General features: G+C 43.1%; 1 protein-coding gene across 1 annotated transcript in view; it reads right to left on the reverse strand.

The window, feature by feature from the left end:
* Nucleotides 1-1270: 1270 nt before the first annotated feature.
* Nucleotides 1271-20179, reverse strand: part of PDZD2 (PDZ domain containing 2) — a 1063478-nt gene continuing 1044569 nt past the window's right edge. Inside the window, exon 24 of the mRNA XM_078674899.1 lies at nucleotides 1271-5003. Within this exon, the coding sequence (XP_078531025.1) occupies nucleotides 4837-5003 (167 nt within the window). The 3' untranslated portion in view covers nucleotides 1271-4836. The remainder of the gene's footprint in view (nucleotides 5004-20179) is intronic.

Consider the following 20179-nt stretch of genomic DNA (forward strand, 5'->3'; position numbering starts at 1 on the left):
ATTTAAATTTACAAGTCATTGGTCAACTTCAGATGTTCATTTCGCACAAACAGACAGAACTTATTTAACATACCTAAAGTGACATCGCTCTGAGGCTAAATCTACTTGAATACTGTTTTTGAGTGACACATGGACAGAGTATGTGATTATTACTTTTATGAGGAATAATACAAACATTTGAACAAATGTATGTAAATTAACCATCAACGGTGTGAAAGGAGACCATGTACTTGACAATACTTTATTTTCCCACCCAGCTAATTCTACACACAACACTAGACATTCCAAAATGAGAAGTATGTCATACTTGTGATATTTATTTTTTGAAAAATCACTAAAAAACAAGTTTATAGAGATTCAGATTTACATGGTTGAGAGGAAAAGCAACTCTGAAAATATACAGTCTGTTTCATAGTATTTCACACACTGTCTTATAATACACAAGGCATTTAGAATTGATGTGACAATAAACATTTTATATTTATATATATATTCATAAATTACAATATAATTTTACAATATTATACAATAGGAGCTTATCGATGCAATGATTGCAACTTTCAATAGGTAATGTCGGTCATGCCCCTTGATATATTTACTTCAAAATTGAATGTGTGAATGAGCTAGCATGAAAGCTAGCTATGTACCTGCTTTTTGGAGCTTACCATTAGTGTACCTATTACACAAAAGAGTTGTCTCAAGACTAAACAAGGTGTGGCACTGCTTCGGTCCACTTATGTTTTCTTCTAGTCCCATTACACTTATTCCATGCAGGCCCCTGGTCTACCTAGCTGCATCTTTTCCCATAAGATAAACTTATCAGGCAAAACAAGCATATCACTGGACATCCAAGAATAACTTCTATCATTCTATCACTTTCATCTTAGTTTTTAGGCTGCATTATAGGGGCGAGGGTGGGTGAGAGATTGAGAGGAATGTATCAATTCTACTACACAATGGATGTTTTCTTTCCCCAAATTAGCATTAGCCATATAAATGAGGCTGCTTGCTATGAGCTACCCTCATGTTTTCAAAAGATTATTGGATTTTTTAACATAAGGTTTTGAGATAGTTTAACGTATGCCAACTAACAAAATACCAGAGGAACAATGAATAAGGTACAAACAAAAACCCATGAGCTGTTGCGATGAACCCAAGCAACTCCACAAAGAAAACTGGAACAAAGGGATTCATTTGTCCAGTCACAATTAAAACCATGTCACAAAAAGTTTGTACTTCTGCCAAAGAAAAGAAAACGTGTGCTATGAAGTAAGAACCTGTTATTTGTATCGCCATCTGTACAATTACTTAAACTAGTTGTTTATCTTGGCACTCTTAACTCATTAGTTCATTAAACATCTAAATACATGCAGAATGGTATCAATGGACATATTTGTAAACACATTCACTGTTTGTCTTAACATCTCTAACATTTCACATGCTATGGTCCTGAGTTTTATGATGAAAAAAGTCTGTTGTAGAAAAAGTACATGGGATGTACCAAATGTCAAGTGTTGTTGGTTGCATTCAATATTTTATAATACTGTAATCAAATGTCTAGAACTGATTACCACAATTGTTTGCTTCATTGAATCTTTTGTACTGTAGATCCTCTTTTTAATGGATGAGCTGCATGTCAGTTTTGATAATTTCAGGGGGGATCCTGTGCATTCTTGGAACAATCTAAATACACAATACATGAAAAAGTAAGTCTACTCTTTTCCCACAAGTAAATTAATGTTTTCATATTATATCGAATTACCTACATCAAGGTTTGCAAACTTTTCCTAAGAGCAAATTTAACAGTATATCATTACAATGATAAGAGATTGTGTATTATCTATTGCATGATCCTGCAACTGTTTTGAAACAGGATTCAAACTAAAGTCCAAACCTCAACTCTAATTGTTGACTGTTTACAAGTAGCTTTAATCACCCATAGCAGCGTATTGGTTCCAACAGGGATTTACAGCTCTACCCTGAAATCTCCAGGACTATATTCTAAATAGTACTGTAGACCTGAGAAGGTAATTTCTTTTCCAGTGGTAATAGAAGATGTCTTACCTGAGTGTTCTGCAGATTACCAAACAGTTAACCATCTCTTATCTATGTTTAACATCTCAAGCCCCTAACTTCTTTTGACTATGAACAGTTTATGCTCCATGGATTTTTATGCAGTATGCATATGTTTGCTGTTCTTATAATTTGGGGTGACACAACAAATTAATTAATCTCAGGGATGATGTTCAAAATATAATCAGGGAGTAGCACCGTTCTGCTAAGCAAAAACATATCATGCCAAACGTGTGTCTTAAATTAATTTTGCACAATAGTAAGTTGAACAGGCAAATGTGTTCTAGCATTACATAGTATTCTACAGTGCCCTATTCGCCTCTTACCTGCACTGTTTATACCTTCACAGTATTTTACATCATAAAATCATTATCCAAAATGCAATATTAGTGGCACTGCCATTTAATCCTACTTTATTTCACAGACATCATTCCCAAACTGTGATAGTGCTCTTCTTGTGCCTGTGATAATGCTCTTCTTGAGCCTATGATAGTGCTCTTCTTGTGATAGTGTTCTCATTGTTCTTGTTTTTTTAATGCTTTGTTGTAGGAAACAGCATGTTTCAATAGAAATTAAATATAGTCTAAAGAGGAAAGAACTGTAATATAGTTGTTGATGGTTTTCCTCATATAATCTATAAGTATCTATTTCTCCAGTGGGAAATGGTTGACTTCTTTGCATCATCTGAGCTTGGGGGTCATTTAGTGTTTGGCAAAGCAAGAATCCCACCGCCAATAAGTGGTGCTTCCATCCCGCGAAACCTGCGGTCTCCCCTGCTTTATTTAGATGGTGGATGAGCCTACAGATTTCCAACTGCAAAGACCAGTTTGCTCCGACATTTGAAACCACTGGCTCATGAGTCCATCCCCCACAGGGCTACCTGGTTGATAGGTCACAAGGCCCACTATACGTACGACAGACCTTTCAAGACCTCTCATGCAAAGCATGTCAGTCCCGGGCAGGAAAAACAGCCAATGACCCCAGACACCAGGAGAAATCTCCCTGCAGGTCGGGTCTTTAATATTTAGTTTTCCAGAAAAATGCCCCTAGTAAGGTTTGTGTCCACAAAACAAAATGTAATAGTACTTGGCGACATCTCAAGATACTGCCCACAATCATGACAGAAATTAGTATTATTTTAGTAGGTGCTCCGATGGATGGTTGGAGTCAAGGGCCTCCGTCACAGCTGCATGCTCTCTGCCAGGGTCTATTGCCCAAGTATATATTGGCCGGTACCAAATCTAAGGACCGTGAACAATATCCATACCATACAATAAAAGGCTATATAGACATAGGCTGTCACAATAAATACAAGGCTGTATACAGCAGCACTAAATCTTAATCACGCCAAAGAATGGCATGTTCTAAAAAATGGGTATGTTTAGTGTTTTCTTAGGTCAAATATCAATTTCATACAAATGTTAGGCAATTGTTTAAGATTTAAACTTCTGTCACCATTTACATGTGTTTACAGTCGTGATTTAAATCAAATTAAAGTTAGAGACGGTGTGCACCTCAAATGCTAAGAAAGGAAAATGCATCAATAAAAAAGATGCGTTGTAGAAGATTGATACATCAGATCTGTGCATAAAATATGAGACTTAAGCCTTAAGACCGAGTGTTGCATTCTAGTTAAAACATTAAAATAGTTGCATATATATCACTGCATGCAACTAACTAAAGACCAAGAAGATAGCATAATTTTTGTTTGTAACCGTTGGGCTTTTCGCCCCCACGTTGCTGAATGAATGTTTAAAGGAATGACATGAAAATTGAAAAACAATGAAGGTTTAAAAAAACTGACGGAGAGCTCAAAGAAAACCGCGCTGAAACATGAATGATGATACGTTGAGTGTTTTTTATGACTGAAGATATTTTATACAATTAGGCAATAGCTTAGTATTGTATTAGAAATCTAACCAATTGTAATGTTCTTTTAATTTATTCTATTTTGAAAAATAAAAAAATAGAAAATCAGAACAGTGGCCATCATCCAGCATAGTAAGGTAGGGAGTGCATTTGTCTTTCCTAATTTATGGCAAGTACCTCGTAGATATCCTTGTTGGGCAACTCAGGCCTTGCGAAGCTTCCATTCATTGCAATTGAGGAATATGATACACTGTAGCCTGCTCGCTGTGCCAAAGTTCACTACTTTATCAAACACAGACCATATCTTTATACACAGGAAAGTATTTCACAAGTAATATACAAAAATAGAAAGTAGAAACCAAGAAAAAGGAACTTAAATTGCATAATCTACCTGAAATTTTAAATGGACTTCAGTAACCATCCAGATGATGTTAACTTGGTCCTCAGCACTATACAACACTAGCCAACCAGTTGTAGTCTTAGCAAGAGTCAGTTAAGAACATTTTCTTTAAAGTAATCATTTTAACGATGGGAAGTAATCAGTCAAAAGAAAAATCAGTGAGGTGGAAACTGCAAGTCACATCAGAATTGTACACATGATATTTTCAATATTCTCTTGTAACTCTGCGGCTAGCATCTGTACACAATAGATCACTCCAAATTGCAGAATTGAAATATCTCCAATTTCTTTCCATTGGATTTCAAATATTGACATCTTCTTTCCAATGTTTCAATGGTATGTTTGTGTTTTCAGTTGAAGCACTGAAGTCCACTGTCCACAAGCAGCCGAGAAGTAGACACAACTTTGATACATTTAGAGAAGGAAGGTCTAAAAACTCTACTGTACAGTATACACATGTAGTTGCTAAGAGGGACTGCTATGTGCTGCTGATGTCATACGGAGGTCCGATGCTTCCGGATCAGCAATCGAACAGGTCCTTCAGGGACAGATTTAATAATGTTCCAGGCATCATAATGCATGAGTCCCACCAAAGACTTTCCTCCAATGGCAAGAATTTCATCCCCGGTTGCTATGGTCCCGGCAGTCTCTGCAGCACCACCTGGAAGAACACGAGCAAACAGTTAGTGTATGCCATAAATATGCATTGACAAATCTAAGTTATAGTTTACGTAAGATATACTATACTGTTGTACATTTCAGTGGTATAGAGGCATTGCGGGCGGGCGGGCCCTCTGCGTGGTCGACTGCGTGGTGGCCACCCTGCTTAGGCGAGGCCCCCACTCCCAGTCTGGAGGCCAAGAATCTTGGCATGTGGCTTGACAAGGACCTTGCCTTTGGCCCGCAGGTTGGCCGGGTGACGGGGGTGTGTTTCGGTGTCCTGAGAACTTTGAGGAAGGTTTTAGATCTGCTTCCCATTTCGGCTCGTAGGACGCTGGTGCACGCCCTGGTCACCTGGCGCTTAGACTACGGGAACCTGCTCTATCTGGGGGCTTCAGGCAAGGTCATGGGTCGCCTCCAGGTGCTCCAAAATGCCGCAGCACGGCTCGTGCTTAGACTCCCGAGAAGGTCACCTTCTAAACCCGCTCTCCAAGCCCTCCATTGGCTCCCGATGGAGAAGAGAGTTGAGTTTAAGGCCCTCTCAACGTGCCATCGCATTCTGAGCGGCAAAGCCCCTGTGCCGCTCCAGAGTTTGGTGTCCCACTATGAGCCTACCCGCAATTTACGGTCCTCACAGACGGGACTACTGGTGGTGCCCAGAGTTAGGAAGGCACGGATGGGGGGGAGATCTTTCAGATACCTTGCTCCCAAATGCTGGAATGTCTTGCCCCCAGACCTGCGTCTTGAGCCATCAGAGGCCCTGTTCAGGAAAAAATTAAAAACTCACCTTTTTAGCAGGTAACTCCTGGGGTAGGGGGGGATGGCAACTGCTCACTTACCATAGCGCGGGGACACGCCCTTGGGCGTCACCAGGCGCTTTATAAATGTCCAAATAAATAAATAAAAATTGCAGACTTGTACATATTAAGTATTCGAGTCTGTCATGTTTGTTTCTGTAGCAAGTGCTCACAACATCATCTCACCATCAACAACTCTCCATGTTGTGACCCGCTTGCAATATTGGAAAATCTGCACCAATTTGCTGCTAAGCAGCTACTAAGCGGTACCATGTACAGAAAGAACTTAGCATCACTTTCCAAATCACATACATTGATATTACAGTTGCACCTATGTAATGTTGTTGGAAACAGTTTACGGAACCAATGAGTAAAACGATGCATTCACAGCATTCTTTTTAAAGCACGTATGAGCAGCATGGATCCTATGAAGGGGACCAGGAGTTGCAAAATATCTTTCGGAAAATTACTTAATATAACTCATCACTTGCAAGATCCCACGTTTCAATGTGAGATTTGCAAGTAAATCCACCCTTCCACTCCGCAGTATACACCTTGACCACTGGCTTGATACTGATAGGCTACCAATATTTGAAATTGTGCTCATCTAGCTCTTTAATGAATATATTCATCACAAATGGCCACAAGTTCTTGATAGGTCACTCCCTCATGAAAGGTGTAGGACAATCACCATGGTCTGTTAAGGAGACCTCGCCATTTCAAAGCCTGACCATATAAACAAGGCTTTCTACAAAAATATGCCTCTTGCATTTGGGTTCCTAACAGCACCTCCAATAAATTTGGCATAATCTATTGCCTATCACTTTCTCCGGGACTCCCTCAATTTTAGATTGATCTGTGACCTGACATCCAAAAGAGAAATTCTCCTGGGCCACTTCAACCTTTAGTTTGATGACATCCATAACTGCATTGCATCCTTCCCTCAGTGGCATTGCTGCCTCTGGGTCTATCAATAACGTATAGGTGAAATCTGCAGAGCTGCTCGCGCACTAGATCCCATCCTGATGTACGATGGTTCCCCATCTGTGATTTTGCCTGGCCACTGTAAGATTATTTTCCTTCTGTGCTTCAATTCACTCCACAAAAGAATTAGCTCTCTATAGAAACTCAATTGACTAGAGAAAAACAAGTGGAAGGTGATGGTATCCCGCACTCGTACACTTCCTACTTATAACAGAATCAGAAGTGCAAGTTCTCCTAATGTCTTTTCTAAACTCCACAATCTCTAAATATCTGGACACAATTGATCAACTGAAGAAGACTCTCAGATAATACAGATGAGGGGATATGTTAAAAAAAGAGCTGCTAAATGCCTGGCCTTAGACCTAAAAAGAGTAGCAAGAAATATGAAAACAGCGAAAAGGTAGATCTGATTGTGACTCTGCAATATGTTTACTATTTATGTGTTTAATATTCTTATGTAGCGTTCCTCGATTACATGGCTTTAGGGCTCGCTAAATATAATATATTTTTATGTTACAATTAAGTCACAAAGAGACATAAAATCACAGGATATACATAAGTTGGAGAATGCAAGCCAACTGTTGCAACAAAAAAGATCTGAAGCTACAGCATAAATTAAAATATAAATGCATTAGTTAAGGTACTGGTAATAGAGATGGGGTTTCAGATTTTTATCTTCATTAATATGGCTAAAGTAATTTATTATCGATACAATTTTCAAAGCCTAGAGGATAGTTGCAAGTGATCATCAAAAGTAAAAACTACCACCTAACTCACCGCTCCTGAATTTACTTCTCAAAACTGGTGCAGCAACACCCAAAACCTTAGTCTCTCCAAGTTATCCCAAATCAAAGTTCCACAACCTCAAACCTCTCTATTCCTGTCCATCTAAACGACATCGGACACAGAGCAACATCTTTACACGAAATGTTAACAAAATAATAAGGAAGGTTCTCCTACGTGTATCCCCCCTCTGAACATCGTTAAGGAAAACTGAATAATGCTACAATCCATCATTTCCTATCCCCAAAATCATCATGGATCATAGAAGACTTAGAAACACACCCTCAATCCCAAAGCTCTCATAATTTCTTCCTCTGACCTCACTGCCCAGCCAATGAAAAATGATGGATTCAATAACTTCACTTCTACTTTGGATGTTGTTTCATGGTACCGCTGCCTTGTGATTTTTAATGTGCAGTTTTTAGCTGCATGTGTAAATTGATGTCCTTTTACTCTTTGAAAGTAAAATCACTGGCCAGACAATGATCTATTAACTGCTGAAGTGTGAGTTTGCGGAAATTGAATACTGAGTTTCTAGCCTTCTCCACCTCGCTGACTGAGCCTTGGCCAGTTTCCTTCATTACCCTGACAAAGAAATACTAAAGGGCTTTATTTGGTGCTCACTTTGCATCCAAGAACATCAGTAGAAAAGGAGTACGAGGGTCAGAATTGGAGCCCAGTAACCTCTGCTCTCTATCGAACCCTCTAACCTACTTTCACAACCAAGTGCAGTGGAAGAGACCGCATGGACCAAGTTTGACAGTTCTCATCTAGTTTACTTTACTTGAGACTCATTTTATTGGCGCACGAATCATCCCCAGGGGGATCTCTCGGAGCCAGAGAGGGAAGGCTAAATGTAAAATAAAATCTTGAGAATAGCCAGGTCTTGAGTATTTTTTTAAATTGTGGTAGGTTGGGGTAGGCACAAATTTATTCAGGGAGCTCATTCCAATGTTTGGGGGCCAGATAGGAAAACGCATGGCCACCCATTTTAGCTTTCCATATCCTCCGGCTGCAGAGCAGGCTACGATTGCTGGATCTGAGTTGTCGTCCAGGTTGGTAGCGTTCAATTTTTGTAGTCAAGTAAGCTGGTCACGTTCCATGCAGGGACTTAAAGACCATGCATAGCAGCTTGAAGAGAGCTTGTTTCCTAACAGGAAGCCAATGTAGTGGGCGTAGGAGAGGAAGAGAAGGGGTTCCTGCTGGTTTATTAAGGGCGAGACGAGCTGCCGTATTTTGCACAACCTGCAATTTGGATAACAGGTCTTCCCTAAATCCTACCAACAAAGAGTTGCCTTAGTCAAGGCGACTGATTAGGAGCGACTGAATGGGGGCCTTTCTGGCATTTAATGGGATCCAGGGGAAGATCTTTCAGAGAATCCGCATGGTCGCAAAGCAGGTGCCTGCGGGAATCTTCACCTGTTCTTCCATCGATAGCTTATTGTCTATTCTAACACCTAGGTTCTTAGGCCACCCTCTTGGGGAAGGAGCTTCTCCTAGTTCTGATGGCCACCAGTCGAAAGTCCACAGTTCTTCTACATTGCCAAACAACAGTATCTCAGTTTTGGAAGAGTTAAGTTGCAGGAAGTTCTTCCTCATCCAACTAGCTATGCTAGTCACACAGTTTATAAACATAGCTTTTGTTACTGCAGGGTCGTTCTCTATGTGCACAAAAAGCTGCATATCGTCAGTGTAGCGTATGGTTTCAAACCCACAGTTTCTAGCGATTGAAGCCAAGGGGGAGACATATAGGTTGAATAACGTGGGGCTCAATATAGAGCCTTGTGGAACCCACTTATCCACCACAGCTGTATGTGACACATAAGAGTCCAACTGGACACTTTGTGTTCTGTCGGACAGATAATTCTGAATCCATTTAAAGGCAAGACCTCTGAACCCTATCTCTCGAAACCTGTTCAACTGGATTCGATGAGAGATAGTGTCAAAGGCTGCCGACCGATCAAGCAGCACTAACATAACTGGAGAATCCTTATCCAGTGACATCCTTAGCGTATCGGTAACCTCTAGTAAGACGGTCTATGTGCTGCAGGATGCACGGAAGCCGGACTGGGATAGGTCTAATATTTTGTTCTGTTCTAGATAGCTAGAAAGATGTCGGTTGATTAGTGTCTCCATGATTTTGGAGCAAGAAGGGAGATTGGCATATAATTCTGTAGATCAGTAGGATCTGCTAGAGCCTTTTTAAGCAGGGGCTTAATGCGTGTGTTTTTCCATTTGCGTGGGAAAGTGGCCGTCGCTAATGAGATGTTAGAGATGTCTGCAAGTGTATCCGCTAAGACCGGGGTTAGGTCAGACATAACCGCAGGCGGTACCGGGTCTAGAGCAGAACCCGATTTCACCTGAGATAGTAGAACACCCACCTGCTCACCAGTAATGATGGGGATGCATTCTAAGCTCGGGGAGTAGGGGTTTCCCTAGAGGGGGGCTCTCTCATCAACGACCTCTTCAGGCCCAAAGGATCGATATATTGTATCGATCTTATTAGTAAAGTGGGTCGCTAAGCGATCACATTGTTCCTGTGTGGATGACGGGAGTGGATTATTCGCCCGTGGATTTGTAAACTCCTTCAGGACGTCAAAGAGCACCCGCGAGGAGTCTTTGGCTCCCATGATGCAAGAGCCTAAATAGGTTCTCCTGGCTGTGTTACAGCTATTTAAATAAATTCTGTGGGCCTCTCTGTAGCACCGTTCATCTTGGTCGGATTTGGATTTTTGCCATTTCCTTTCTTTTACCCTACATAGGGCTTTTTCCCTTCTAAGTGTATCTGTATACCATGGGGCAGGGGCTGCGCAGCCTGGATTTTTACCATCCTCAATGGTGCAAAGGAGTCGAGGACATCTGTTATAGAGGCCTCAAATGAATCTAAAGCCATGTCACAATCATTGCCGTTAGTAAATACAGGAGGAGTATAAACACTGCTAAAGGCGGAAGCGGTCACCTTTTTCCAAGCTCTGTGGAGTTCTTTGCGAGGTTGCAAAAGACCTCGCAAGTTTAAGGGGGCCCAGGAAAAGCTTAGTACCGAGTGGTCCGTCCAGCCTACCCTCTGTGGAGGTTCCACTAATAGTTCTGAGATGTTGGAAAAGATGGTGTCTAATATATGACCCACCAAGTGAGTTGGGCTAACTACTCTAGAAGAGAGATCAAGGGACTCCATGGCTGCAAGTAGGCAGGCAGACTCTACGTTGGCAAGAGCCTCCAGAAGGTGGTTGAAGTCCCCTACGAGTAGGAACTTGTCTGTTTGCAGCGTGAATGGGGCCAGCCTTTCTAATAGTTCTGTGCAAAATTCTCTCTTATTTCCTCCAGGGTTACCCTATACCAATACATGCATATTCCCATGTGATGCATGGATTATGTGAAAACTACATGCATGCATTCATCGAATGAAAAAGAAGCGGACTCCGTATGATACAACTCATAAACAAAACTAAGAATAACACCCTTTCATATTTCCTCAAAGCACTGTTAGTAGAGTCAGTCTAGAGTACAAGACCAAAACATTGTACAGTGCAGAGGCATAATGCACCAGTAAAACTGCACAGCCACTGCATAACTGAAAATAACAACCTATATTAAATTATCAACATTGAGCATGTCTTCTATACCCGCTACACACAGGGTGGGGAATATAAGACAGTACACACACAGAGGTGGGGCTTAAAGGTAGCAAACAGTGATGACTTGAAGGAGGCAGGCACTCATGGAAATTGGCAGTAATGTCGACTGTCATGACAGAGAAAGTGTTTTCTTAACTATACATCCTATAAGAGGAGCAGTTATCAGTACATCTTAGAGCCCCTGCACTTACAAGAGAACACTGGAATGTTGGGAACCCTACTGAAGACAATGTAGAAGCTCGGGCCAATAACGGCTCATATAGACCTCAACTCCCACATTCTAATGCTTATCTCTTTTGTTTGTCCCTGCTTGTTGTAGAGCATTCCACCCTCAGTGGGTGAAATGTTCTAATAGCGTTATAACCTCTCTGCCTCAGGCCATACCACTGGATAAAAGTTCTCACCCTTGCTTTATGGCCGTGCCTGTGGCTCCGGCATATATAACTTGGGGTTGGGTCATTAATAAACGTTATAGCCTTTGGCAACAGGCTAGAATGGTTCCCAGTTACTATTTGATCATAGCTCCATAGCTCCCATTGTTCTTTTGTACCTTGTTGCTTGCAGTGCACTGTGTCCTGTGTGGGCACTGAAAGTGTTGAGTATTTTGAATGAGTTTAATCCCATTCAAAGATGGACGCCCGTGTGGGCGTGCACACATGGATGGCCATCATGAATGGCTTTGTAAAACAAGCAGAGCCAGCCCAATAGGCTTTCTCGGTTGTTGTATTTTTACAACAACAAATACAGACAGCCGCTTCCATGTGTGAACGTACAGTAAACCATTTTTCATAATACAGATTTACAAAAACGTTTATAAACCAAGCACTGGTAAAACTAATAGCCTAGCAGCCCATGTCAGACCAACTGGCATTTCCAATGTTTTGTTTGTTTATCTTGACATATCTGAAAAAATACAGCGACATATTTCTTCCATTTCTGGATGTTTATAACAATTATCTTTTTTTAAACAAGCCTGCTGTTGCAGCAGCACACATATTCAACTTTATAGCATTCTTAAAAGAGGCTTTATTTACAGGACATACAATATTAGGCCTAGTTAATAAGTGTTCAGTTCTGGCAGTCGAAGGGAGCCGTCTACTGCCAGCCAGAGCCGGACTCTGGTGTATACCAACCTGAGACACCCACTGCCCCACAGCAGGGCCCTGCATGAAACTAAAGTCAACTCCAGGTCACTCCTTATTTCATCAGCTCGGCCTCGCATGTTTACTGAATACAGCTGCTTCGGGATCTAGTTAGGAATCTTATGTCAGTCCCACTTTAAAAGTCATAAAGCATTTTTTTTTCCCAAAAAGCATATTTATTTCTAGCAGTGCAATTCACTGACAGCACGCGTGAAAGATGTCAAACCCAATGCAAAATCTAAAGCATGAATAAATGTCTTTGTCAGGCAGACTTGTTTCCAGTTGACTTGCAATCGGGTGTGTATAATGAAAGGATAGTCAAGGAGGGGTGTGGAAAGGGGGAGCAAAGTCATAACATTCCGCTGATTTAAGCTGAGTAGGCTGGAGTTTGTTTGAGGGTTTCGTTTACTTTGGATCAAACCCGGCGAGAGGAGAGGGCGGAACACGAGCACTTTACAGCTTGATTGCAAAAGTGCCTCAATGGTCCCTCTGTGACCCGGCTGAGAGGGAGAGGGGCGGGGACCCAGGGCGCGGGCGCGGGCTTCCACAATTACATCATTTTACATTTCAAATCTGGGCAGGGTCAACATAAAACTACAGCTCGAATGGTAAGTGTGAAGAACGACGTGAGTCATTTTAAAGTGTGTACAGCTTCTTACACTTCACTCAGTAGACAGGCGCTAGACGTTATAAAGTGCCCATTGCAGAGGGGACTCTATGGAGAGAACAGGAGCGGGGAAGCAAGGCGCCTAATAACGGAATCAGATGCAGGAACGCGGCTGCCTTCAGAGTCCGCTTGTGCTCCTGCGCACAGTGCTTGTGACAAAAGAAGGAGCAGTTCATATCAAAGTGTTTGTTTGGACTCTAATGGCGTCAAGTGTGGTCACTCGCTGCTGATCCTGCTGTGTGTAGAGGAAGCTTGCGCAACTGGGCAACCATCGGCCCATATCCTTACTACCTGGAATCAGCAAGGTGGCAGAGAAATTCGTTAACCAACAGCTCACCGCCTTTCTCGATTCCAACAGACTCCTACACCGCTCACTGACAGGCTTCCGGCCTGGCCAGGGCACAGGCACCGCCATGATGGCAGTGGTTGAAGAGGCGCGAATGACCCTGGACGCAGGTGGATCTGCAGCAGTGATCCTCCTAGACCTAAGCGCTGCCTTCGACATGGTGGACCACTCTATCCTGATCCATCGTCTAAACAAGATAGGAGTCACAGGTTCAGCCCTAGCCTGGCTCAAATCCTTTCTAAAACACAGAACCTTTCAGGTCACCGAAGGCAACATCAGATCCAATGCTATGCCACTCCATTGTGGGGTGCCCCAGGGTTCATCCTAAGCCCTACACTTTTCAATGTGTACATGTCCCCTCTGGAGGAAATTTTAGACCCTTTCGGCATCAACTTAGTCACGTATGCCGACGACACCCAACTCATGGTCTCTCTAAACCAGACGGACCACTGCCAGGAAAATCTATGCTCCTGCCTAAAAGAAATCTCCAGTTGGATGAGCAAATCTCTCCTCAAACTAAACGGAGAAAAATCAGAGATCCTAATGCTAGGCAACCAATCCAAATTCACCACCAATTTTCGGTGGCCATCCTGTATGGGACCTGTTCCAACACCAAAAAAAGAAATAAAAAGCTTGGGTGTCTGGCTCGATCAAGACCTAACCTTTCAAACACAAGCTAAGAAAACCGCGGGACCCTGCTTTGGCCTTCTACACACCACACGCAAAATCCTCCCTCTTCTACCTCCCAACTCCCGAAAACTCCACATTCAGGGTCTCATCCTGTCCAGACTGGACTACGGTAACGCCTTATATCTTGGCGCCCTGAGATCGATCATAAATAAACTTCAACTTGTCGAGAACTCAGAAGCCAGGCTGATAACAGGCACAAAAAATAGATGCTCTGCTAAGCCGGCCCTAAGCTCCTTACACTGGCTTCCAATCCACAAGAGAATCAATTTCAAATCTCTCTGTATCACACATAACATTTTACAGGACAAGGGCCCTCAATCTTGAAATCCCTGATCAAACCATATAAAGCCAACAGGAAGCACAGATCCGACCACCTCTCTTTAGCAACTGTTCCCACAATCAGGAAAGCGCGGTCAGGAGGGCGTCTGTTCTCATACAACGCCTCCAAGCTCTGGAATTCCCTGCCCCATAACATTTGCAGGGAAACCAACCTACTAAAATTCCGTAAGCTCCTAAAAACCTGGCTGTCCCCTTAGGTCTCGTCTGTTCCCTAGCCAATTCCTCGAGTCCAGCGCTGGGACGCCCCCGGGTAGCTACGCGCTTTACAAATCCTCTTCCAATTCCAACTGCACTTCACAAAGCTTGCCACCTGCTGCTTATGCCGCATGCAGAGGAAGCTTGCCCTACTGCTGCCTGTGCTATCTGCAGCAAATTCTTTCTCTACTGCTGCTCACGCTTCATGGAAGAGACTCCCTGACTGATGTCCATGCTTGTGGGTATGAAGAAGCAGGGAAGCTGACGTCCACGAGAAATGTGAGGGAAGCCGACCCCACTGCTCTGCATAGTGTGTGTGAAGGAAGCTGCCTGCCCTGCTGCTCTGCATGGTGTGTGTGAAGGAAGCAGTCTGCCCTATTGCTCTATATACAGTGTGTGTAGGAAGCTGCCCGCCCTACTGCTCTGCATAGTGTGTGTGAAGGAAGCTGCCCGCCCTACTGCTCTGCATAGTGTGTGTGAAGGAAGCTGTCCGCCCTACTGCTCTGCATACTGTGTGTGAAGGAAGCAGTCTGCCCTACTGCTCTATATACAGTGTGGCCCTACTGCTCTGCATAGTGTGTGTGTAGGAACCTGTCCGCCCTACTGCTCTGCATACTGTGTGTGAAGGAAGCTGTCCGCCCTACTGCTGTGCATAGTTTGTGAAGTTAGCTGCCCGCCCTACTGCTCTGCATAGTGTGTGTGTAAGAAGCTGCCCGCCCTACTGCTCTGCATAGTGTGTGTGTGAAGGAAGCTGCTGGCCCTACTGCTCTGTATAGTGTGCGTGGGGGAAGCTGCCCGCCCTACTGCTCTGCATAGTGTGTGTGTGAAGGAAGCTGCCGGCCCTACTGCTCTGTATAGTGTGCGTGGGGGAAGCTGCCCGCCCTACTGCTCTGCATAGTGTGTGTGTGAAGGAAGCTGCCGGCCCTACTGCTCTGTATAGTGTTCGTGGGGGAAGCTGTCCGCCCTATTGCTCTGCATACTGTGTGTGGGGAAAGTTTGCTCCACTGCTGTGCATATTCTTATTATTATTCAGATTTGTACAGCGCCGGGCTACCCAACCAAAGGCTTCCCAGCGCTAGGCCGCAGAAGAGGTACCCAGAGACACCACAGAGACTACTCCCAATATCAAAGTATAAAACCACCAGGTTTTAAGCTTCCCGCGCAAGACTAAACGCGAGCAGCAGGCTCTCAAGTGAAGGGTAGGGTGTGTGTAGGCAACTGGTACTTGAAGGTGTAGTTGGACTTTACTGCTGTGACCCCCTAATGCTAATACCACTAAATAGTATAAGCTCAAAGCCAAGGAATCTTCGGTAGAGAAGTGAAGATTCACATTTATGTTGTAACTGCTGCAACATTCCACAGGGGGCAGTATATCAAAGCATAGCTGCCAAGGTGTCAGATTGCTATGTGTGACATTTTCATAATTTCAGTGTAATTATGAGTGACATTTCAACAACTATGAGTGACACATGCTCGCCAGCAAAATCGAGCAATAAAGACGATTGCGCTTTACCACCCTTTAACAGTGACCCTTAAGTGTCCACAACCACTCTCTCTAACATGCTTTTGTTTTGCTTTTTAGAGCTACTTGTACCATTTTAGGGTGTCAAAGAACTGTACATCAAACATGGAGACAAAATCATAAGTGGTAAAGCAGTGTATATGAAATGTTGCAAAAGAGGTATAGTGGGTATAGTTTAAGAGTGCTTGATCTGAAGAAGCACAAACTCAGAATTTAAAATGTCCCACCGTGGTTTGGGGTTGTCATTACTAATAACAATTGATTTCTACTCAACTAAACCCGTTTTGCAACATTAGGATAATAAAAGATCGGGGAGATTTTCATTTGTAAATTGCAACTATTAAAATAATCTCTCAGACAAAAGCAGTAACTAAATAACCTCTCTACATTATATGCACTTCTGTGAGCTGCATGATGCGCGTGCTTTGCAGCAAGCACATTTACCTTCTGTGTAAAATTTGAAATTTCCACTAGACAAACCTTGATCGATCCCAAGCGGGTCATTAATCAACAGCGTTTTCTTGACAGTTTTATTGGTGCTCGAAACATACTGGAGGCAAGCGAACTGTCAGGTGCCATTGGAATATGGCAGACACATTGGCAGGAGTGGGATGACGTGAGGTTAGTGCCCCTCACCAAGGCCAGTATATCTACAAAAGGAGGTGGATATAATAACACTTATCCAAGAGAAGGCCTGGGTGGCCTGCGGGGATGTCTGGGAGGCCTTGAATTAAACGATGTCTTGTCAAATTAAGCAATCGGGTGAGCACGGAACAGCTGTGCACACTGGTGATGTCATGCGTCAAAACGTCGGTGCTCAAACCTGCTGCCAACTTTCTCAAACATTGCTCCAAATACGTAATTTGGACTGGGGGTTAGGGTTGTTTAGATGACACGACCCTGTGCGCTGCAGGGCACTACTTTTGTTGCTGCGGTCATGATCCGGTGCCCCACGAGCTCATATACATTCAGCGAGACAAGTGCCATCCCTGCTCTTTGGTGTACATCTGAAGGGTGTCGCTTCGGTGTTTCAAGGAATTACACACTTATTCTTCAATTACCTTAACAGTTACTCACTCTGTGAGAGGAGAGGAGCGGCAATACAGTACGGGCAGCCTCGTGGCCGCAGCGACTTCCGACCGCCCCAAATTTCATCTGCTCGGGCATACTTCAGTGACTCTCAGCCAAAGAGACGAGTTCCAGTAGCTGCCACAGTCGGTGGGGTTGGGGTGGCTCCGGTCGGTCGCAGGGATTTTCATTTTCATATGTTTTATTTACCACGAGCAGCTCTGCCATTACAAGTTAAGCCTCCCGCTCCCACAACCACCCGCTCGCGATGGCGCGCTCTTACTGATGTCATCTATCAGGATTGCGGCGCCACGTGGTTAATACTAGTGTTACACTGTAGCACTACAGCTCAGCCACTTCCGAAGCCTTCCAGAAGCAGGTCGCAAAGCGCACTACAAAATTTAGCGTTAGGTTCAGTCTGCATTGAATATTGGTGCATGTTTAGCAGCGCTACGGCCTGACAGCTGATGAGGCGCTATGCCATTTATGCATGACTTTCCATTTCAGTGCGGTGATGCGGATCACCACACTGAAATGCGTTAGTGTCACGTCTGAAGCGTGACACTTGACAGGGCTGTCAAAGGAAAGAGCTGTGATGTGGTGGGTAAGTGTGTAATAAAAAAAAAATCAGATAGAATGGGAGCTGCTGAGTACAGCAGTGCTTCAGGGAGTGCAAAACAAGCTTTGGTACGACAAGTGAGTTCTGTGTTGTAGATCAGACTATGAAATGAAAGGTCTGATGAGGTTTTAAAGGTGAAGAGTCGGTTGGGGACATAGAACGTCGTTTAAAATGGGAGGGAGAGGATACGCGAAGACCAGCAGGGCGACGCGGAGGACGGAAATGCTGTAAGACGCGCTGTATTAAAATACAAGTCTGCCATTGATGTTTTTCATTCTATGCTGCCATGTATTACATTTAAATTGTCCGCCGGAATATTTACTATTATACCTGGAACAAACACATTTTACTACTGCTACGTGCTACGCATTTATAAAAAAAATCCCTCAACACATTACGTTCTACTTTCCAATGTTTAAGTAAACATTAAAACGTATATTCTAACAGACTTTATGAAGTTCGCGTTCAGCCACTAGAGGGCGGTGTTGATTTGCAATTCACGCACTCGGCCATCAGAAGCATCTAAGATCTAACATGTTAAACTGAGTAATATACTCCATACAGCGAACTGGTGGTGAACGGGTCCATTGATTTAAATGTATCTGCCAAACATAGGGCCTGATTGGAGACCCTACAGCAGGGCACAAGTCCTAAAAAAGAAGTGGGGGGACGCTCCAAGGTAGGTGGTGTCACCGGAAGTGACGTCACGGAAGGTAGTCAGTTCCCTCTCATTACAGGGAGTCCTGCTTCACTTGGGGGACACGTCGTTAACCCACTGTGGAATGTAGCGCCGTTGTTAATAAACCAGTTTTTATTAACACAAACTTTAATGTATTACACGTGTCTCTTACGAATTACTTTTTGGTAAAGATTTAAAAATGTATTTCAAATAGAGCAAATAACCAGAAGAGAGTTAATCTTTAAAGATAAAACAAAGGTACAATAAATTAAAGTACAAATGACACATCTAAATATTATCCCAACCTCACTTGCATTCAAACAGTACGCATGTTAACTTCATAAATTTTTACCCTTATTTCCTAGGTGCGTTTAGCTTCTTACCTCATTCATATTTAGAGCTGCGCTGCAGATGTTTTTGGAAACATGCACATATCATTCACCAGCTGCGCGACTTCAGGCGCACACTAAACACGTACAGTGCGGGTGCCAGAAATGCCAACGGCTCTCTTGGGATATGTGAATGCATTAAATTGCATCGAAGGGCCATGTATGACAGTTTCTTATTAACAGCTTTTGGGCGGGGAGGATGGCGTCCACCTGCTAAAATAAGTGGGGGGACGCCGTCCACCCGCGTGGTTCCCTGACTCGAGCCCTGCCCTACAGTCCTCTTACTGCGGAAATATCGCCCCCGAGTCCAGAGACTCCACCACGAGTGCGGACACCCTTTGTGAATCAGGCCTAAATTGTTAAGTGGCACTTATATATAGCGCTTACTACCCTTGAAGAGGCGTTGAAGCACTTCATGGCAAGTAGCACTCTACCCGGGACCCCGTGGGTGGTCAGTCCATTAATTCTTAGGGTCAGCTTTGCATGCTCATTCCATGCATTCAGTCCAGTTTCTTTTTGGTAGGTACATTATCGACATAGATGTGATCATTAGAGGGGACTATGTGAGAGCAATTACTTGCTAGAATTAATAAATATTGTTAGGGTTTCCAAAAGAGCTTAAGACAGGTTTGTATGAGATTTAGAGAATTTTATATAGGGAACAAGCAGGTAGAAGGGAATCAGAGGTGCATTTAAATAAAAAAACATAAGGTATGGAAGTAAGTTTAACTGAAGGTCAGGATTTCAAAGATTATAGCAGGTGGAGAATGTTTGCATGCAATTTGTGGGTGTAATCCTGATGAACAAAACTATTTCAAATTCTGATCCTAAGGAATATAGCTTACACAATCTTTCTAGAGGGACTTAAGAGGTGACACAGATACTTGCCAAAGTGAAAGAAGAAGCACAGTGCTTGTTGAGACCGCCTTACGAGTGACTGTCAATCAGTGCAACAAATAAGCACATTCCAAACCTGTAATTACAATTTAAGAGCACTCCAGAGAGACCCCTGTTATGTACCTACTACAACAGTATATTCAATACTATAAAGCATTGTTACAGTTTATGCAAATCATAAGCAACATACATAAACTATACATATAAAACATATGCTATGTACAGACTTGCCAAAATAAAAAATATAACGAGGCAATTGATAAACACATTGCAGCAATCATTATTATATTCAGTGCATGTTCATGACCCATTAAATACCCAGGCCAGAAGGTGTTGACTCCTGTGTCCACCTGAAAAGCACCCCCACAGAACAGACACCATGTCCAGCAGAATGGGTGTGCCTGAGGTCACCTTCAAGCATCCAC

Source organism: Lissotriton helveticus, chromosome 2_1, assembly GCF_964261635.1.
Source record: "Lissotriton helveticus chromosome 2_1, aLisHel1.1, whole genome shotgun sequence".
NCBI lineage: Eukaryota > Metazoa > Chordata > Amphibia > Caudata > Salamandridae > Lissotriton > Lissotriton helveticus.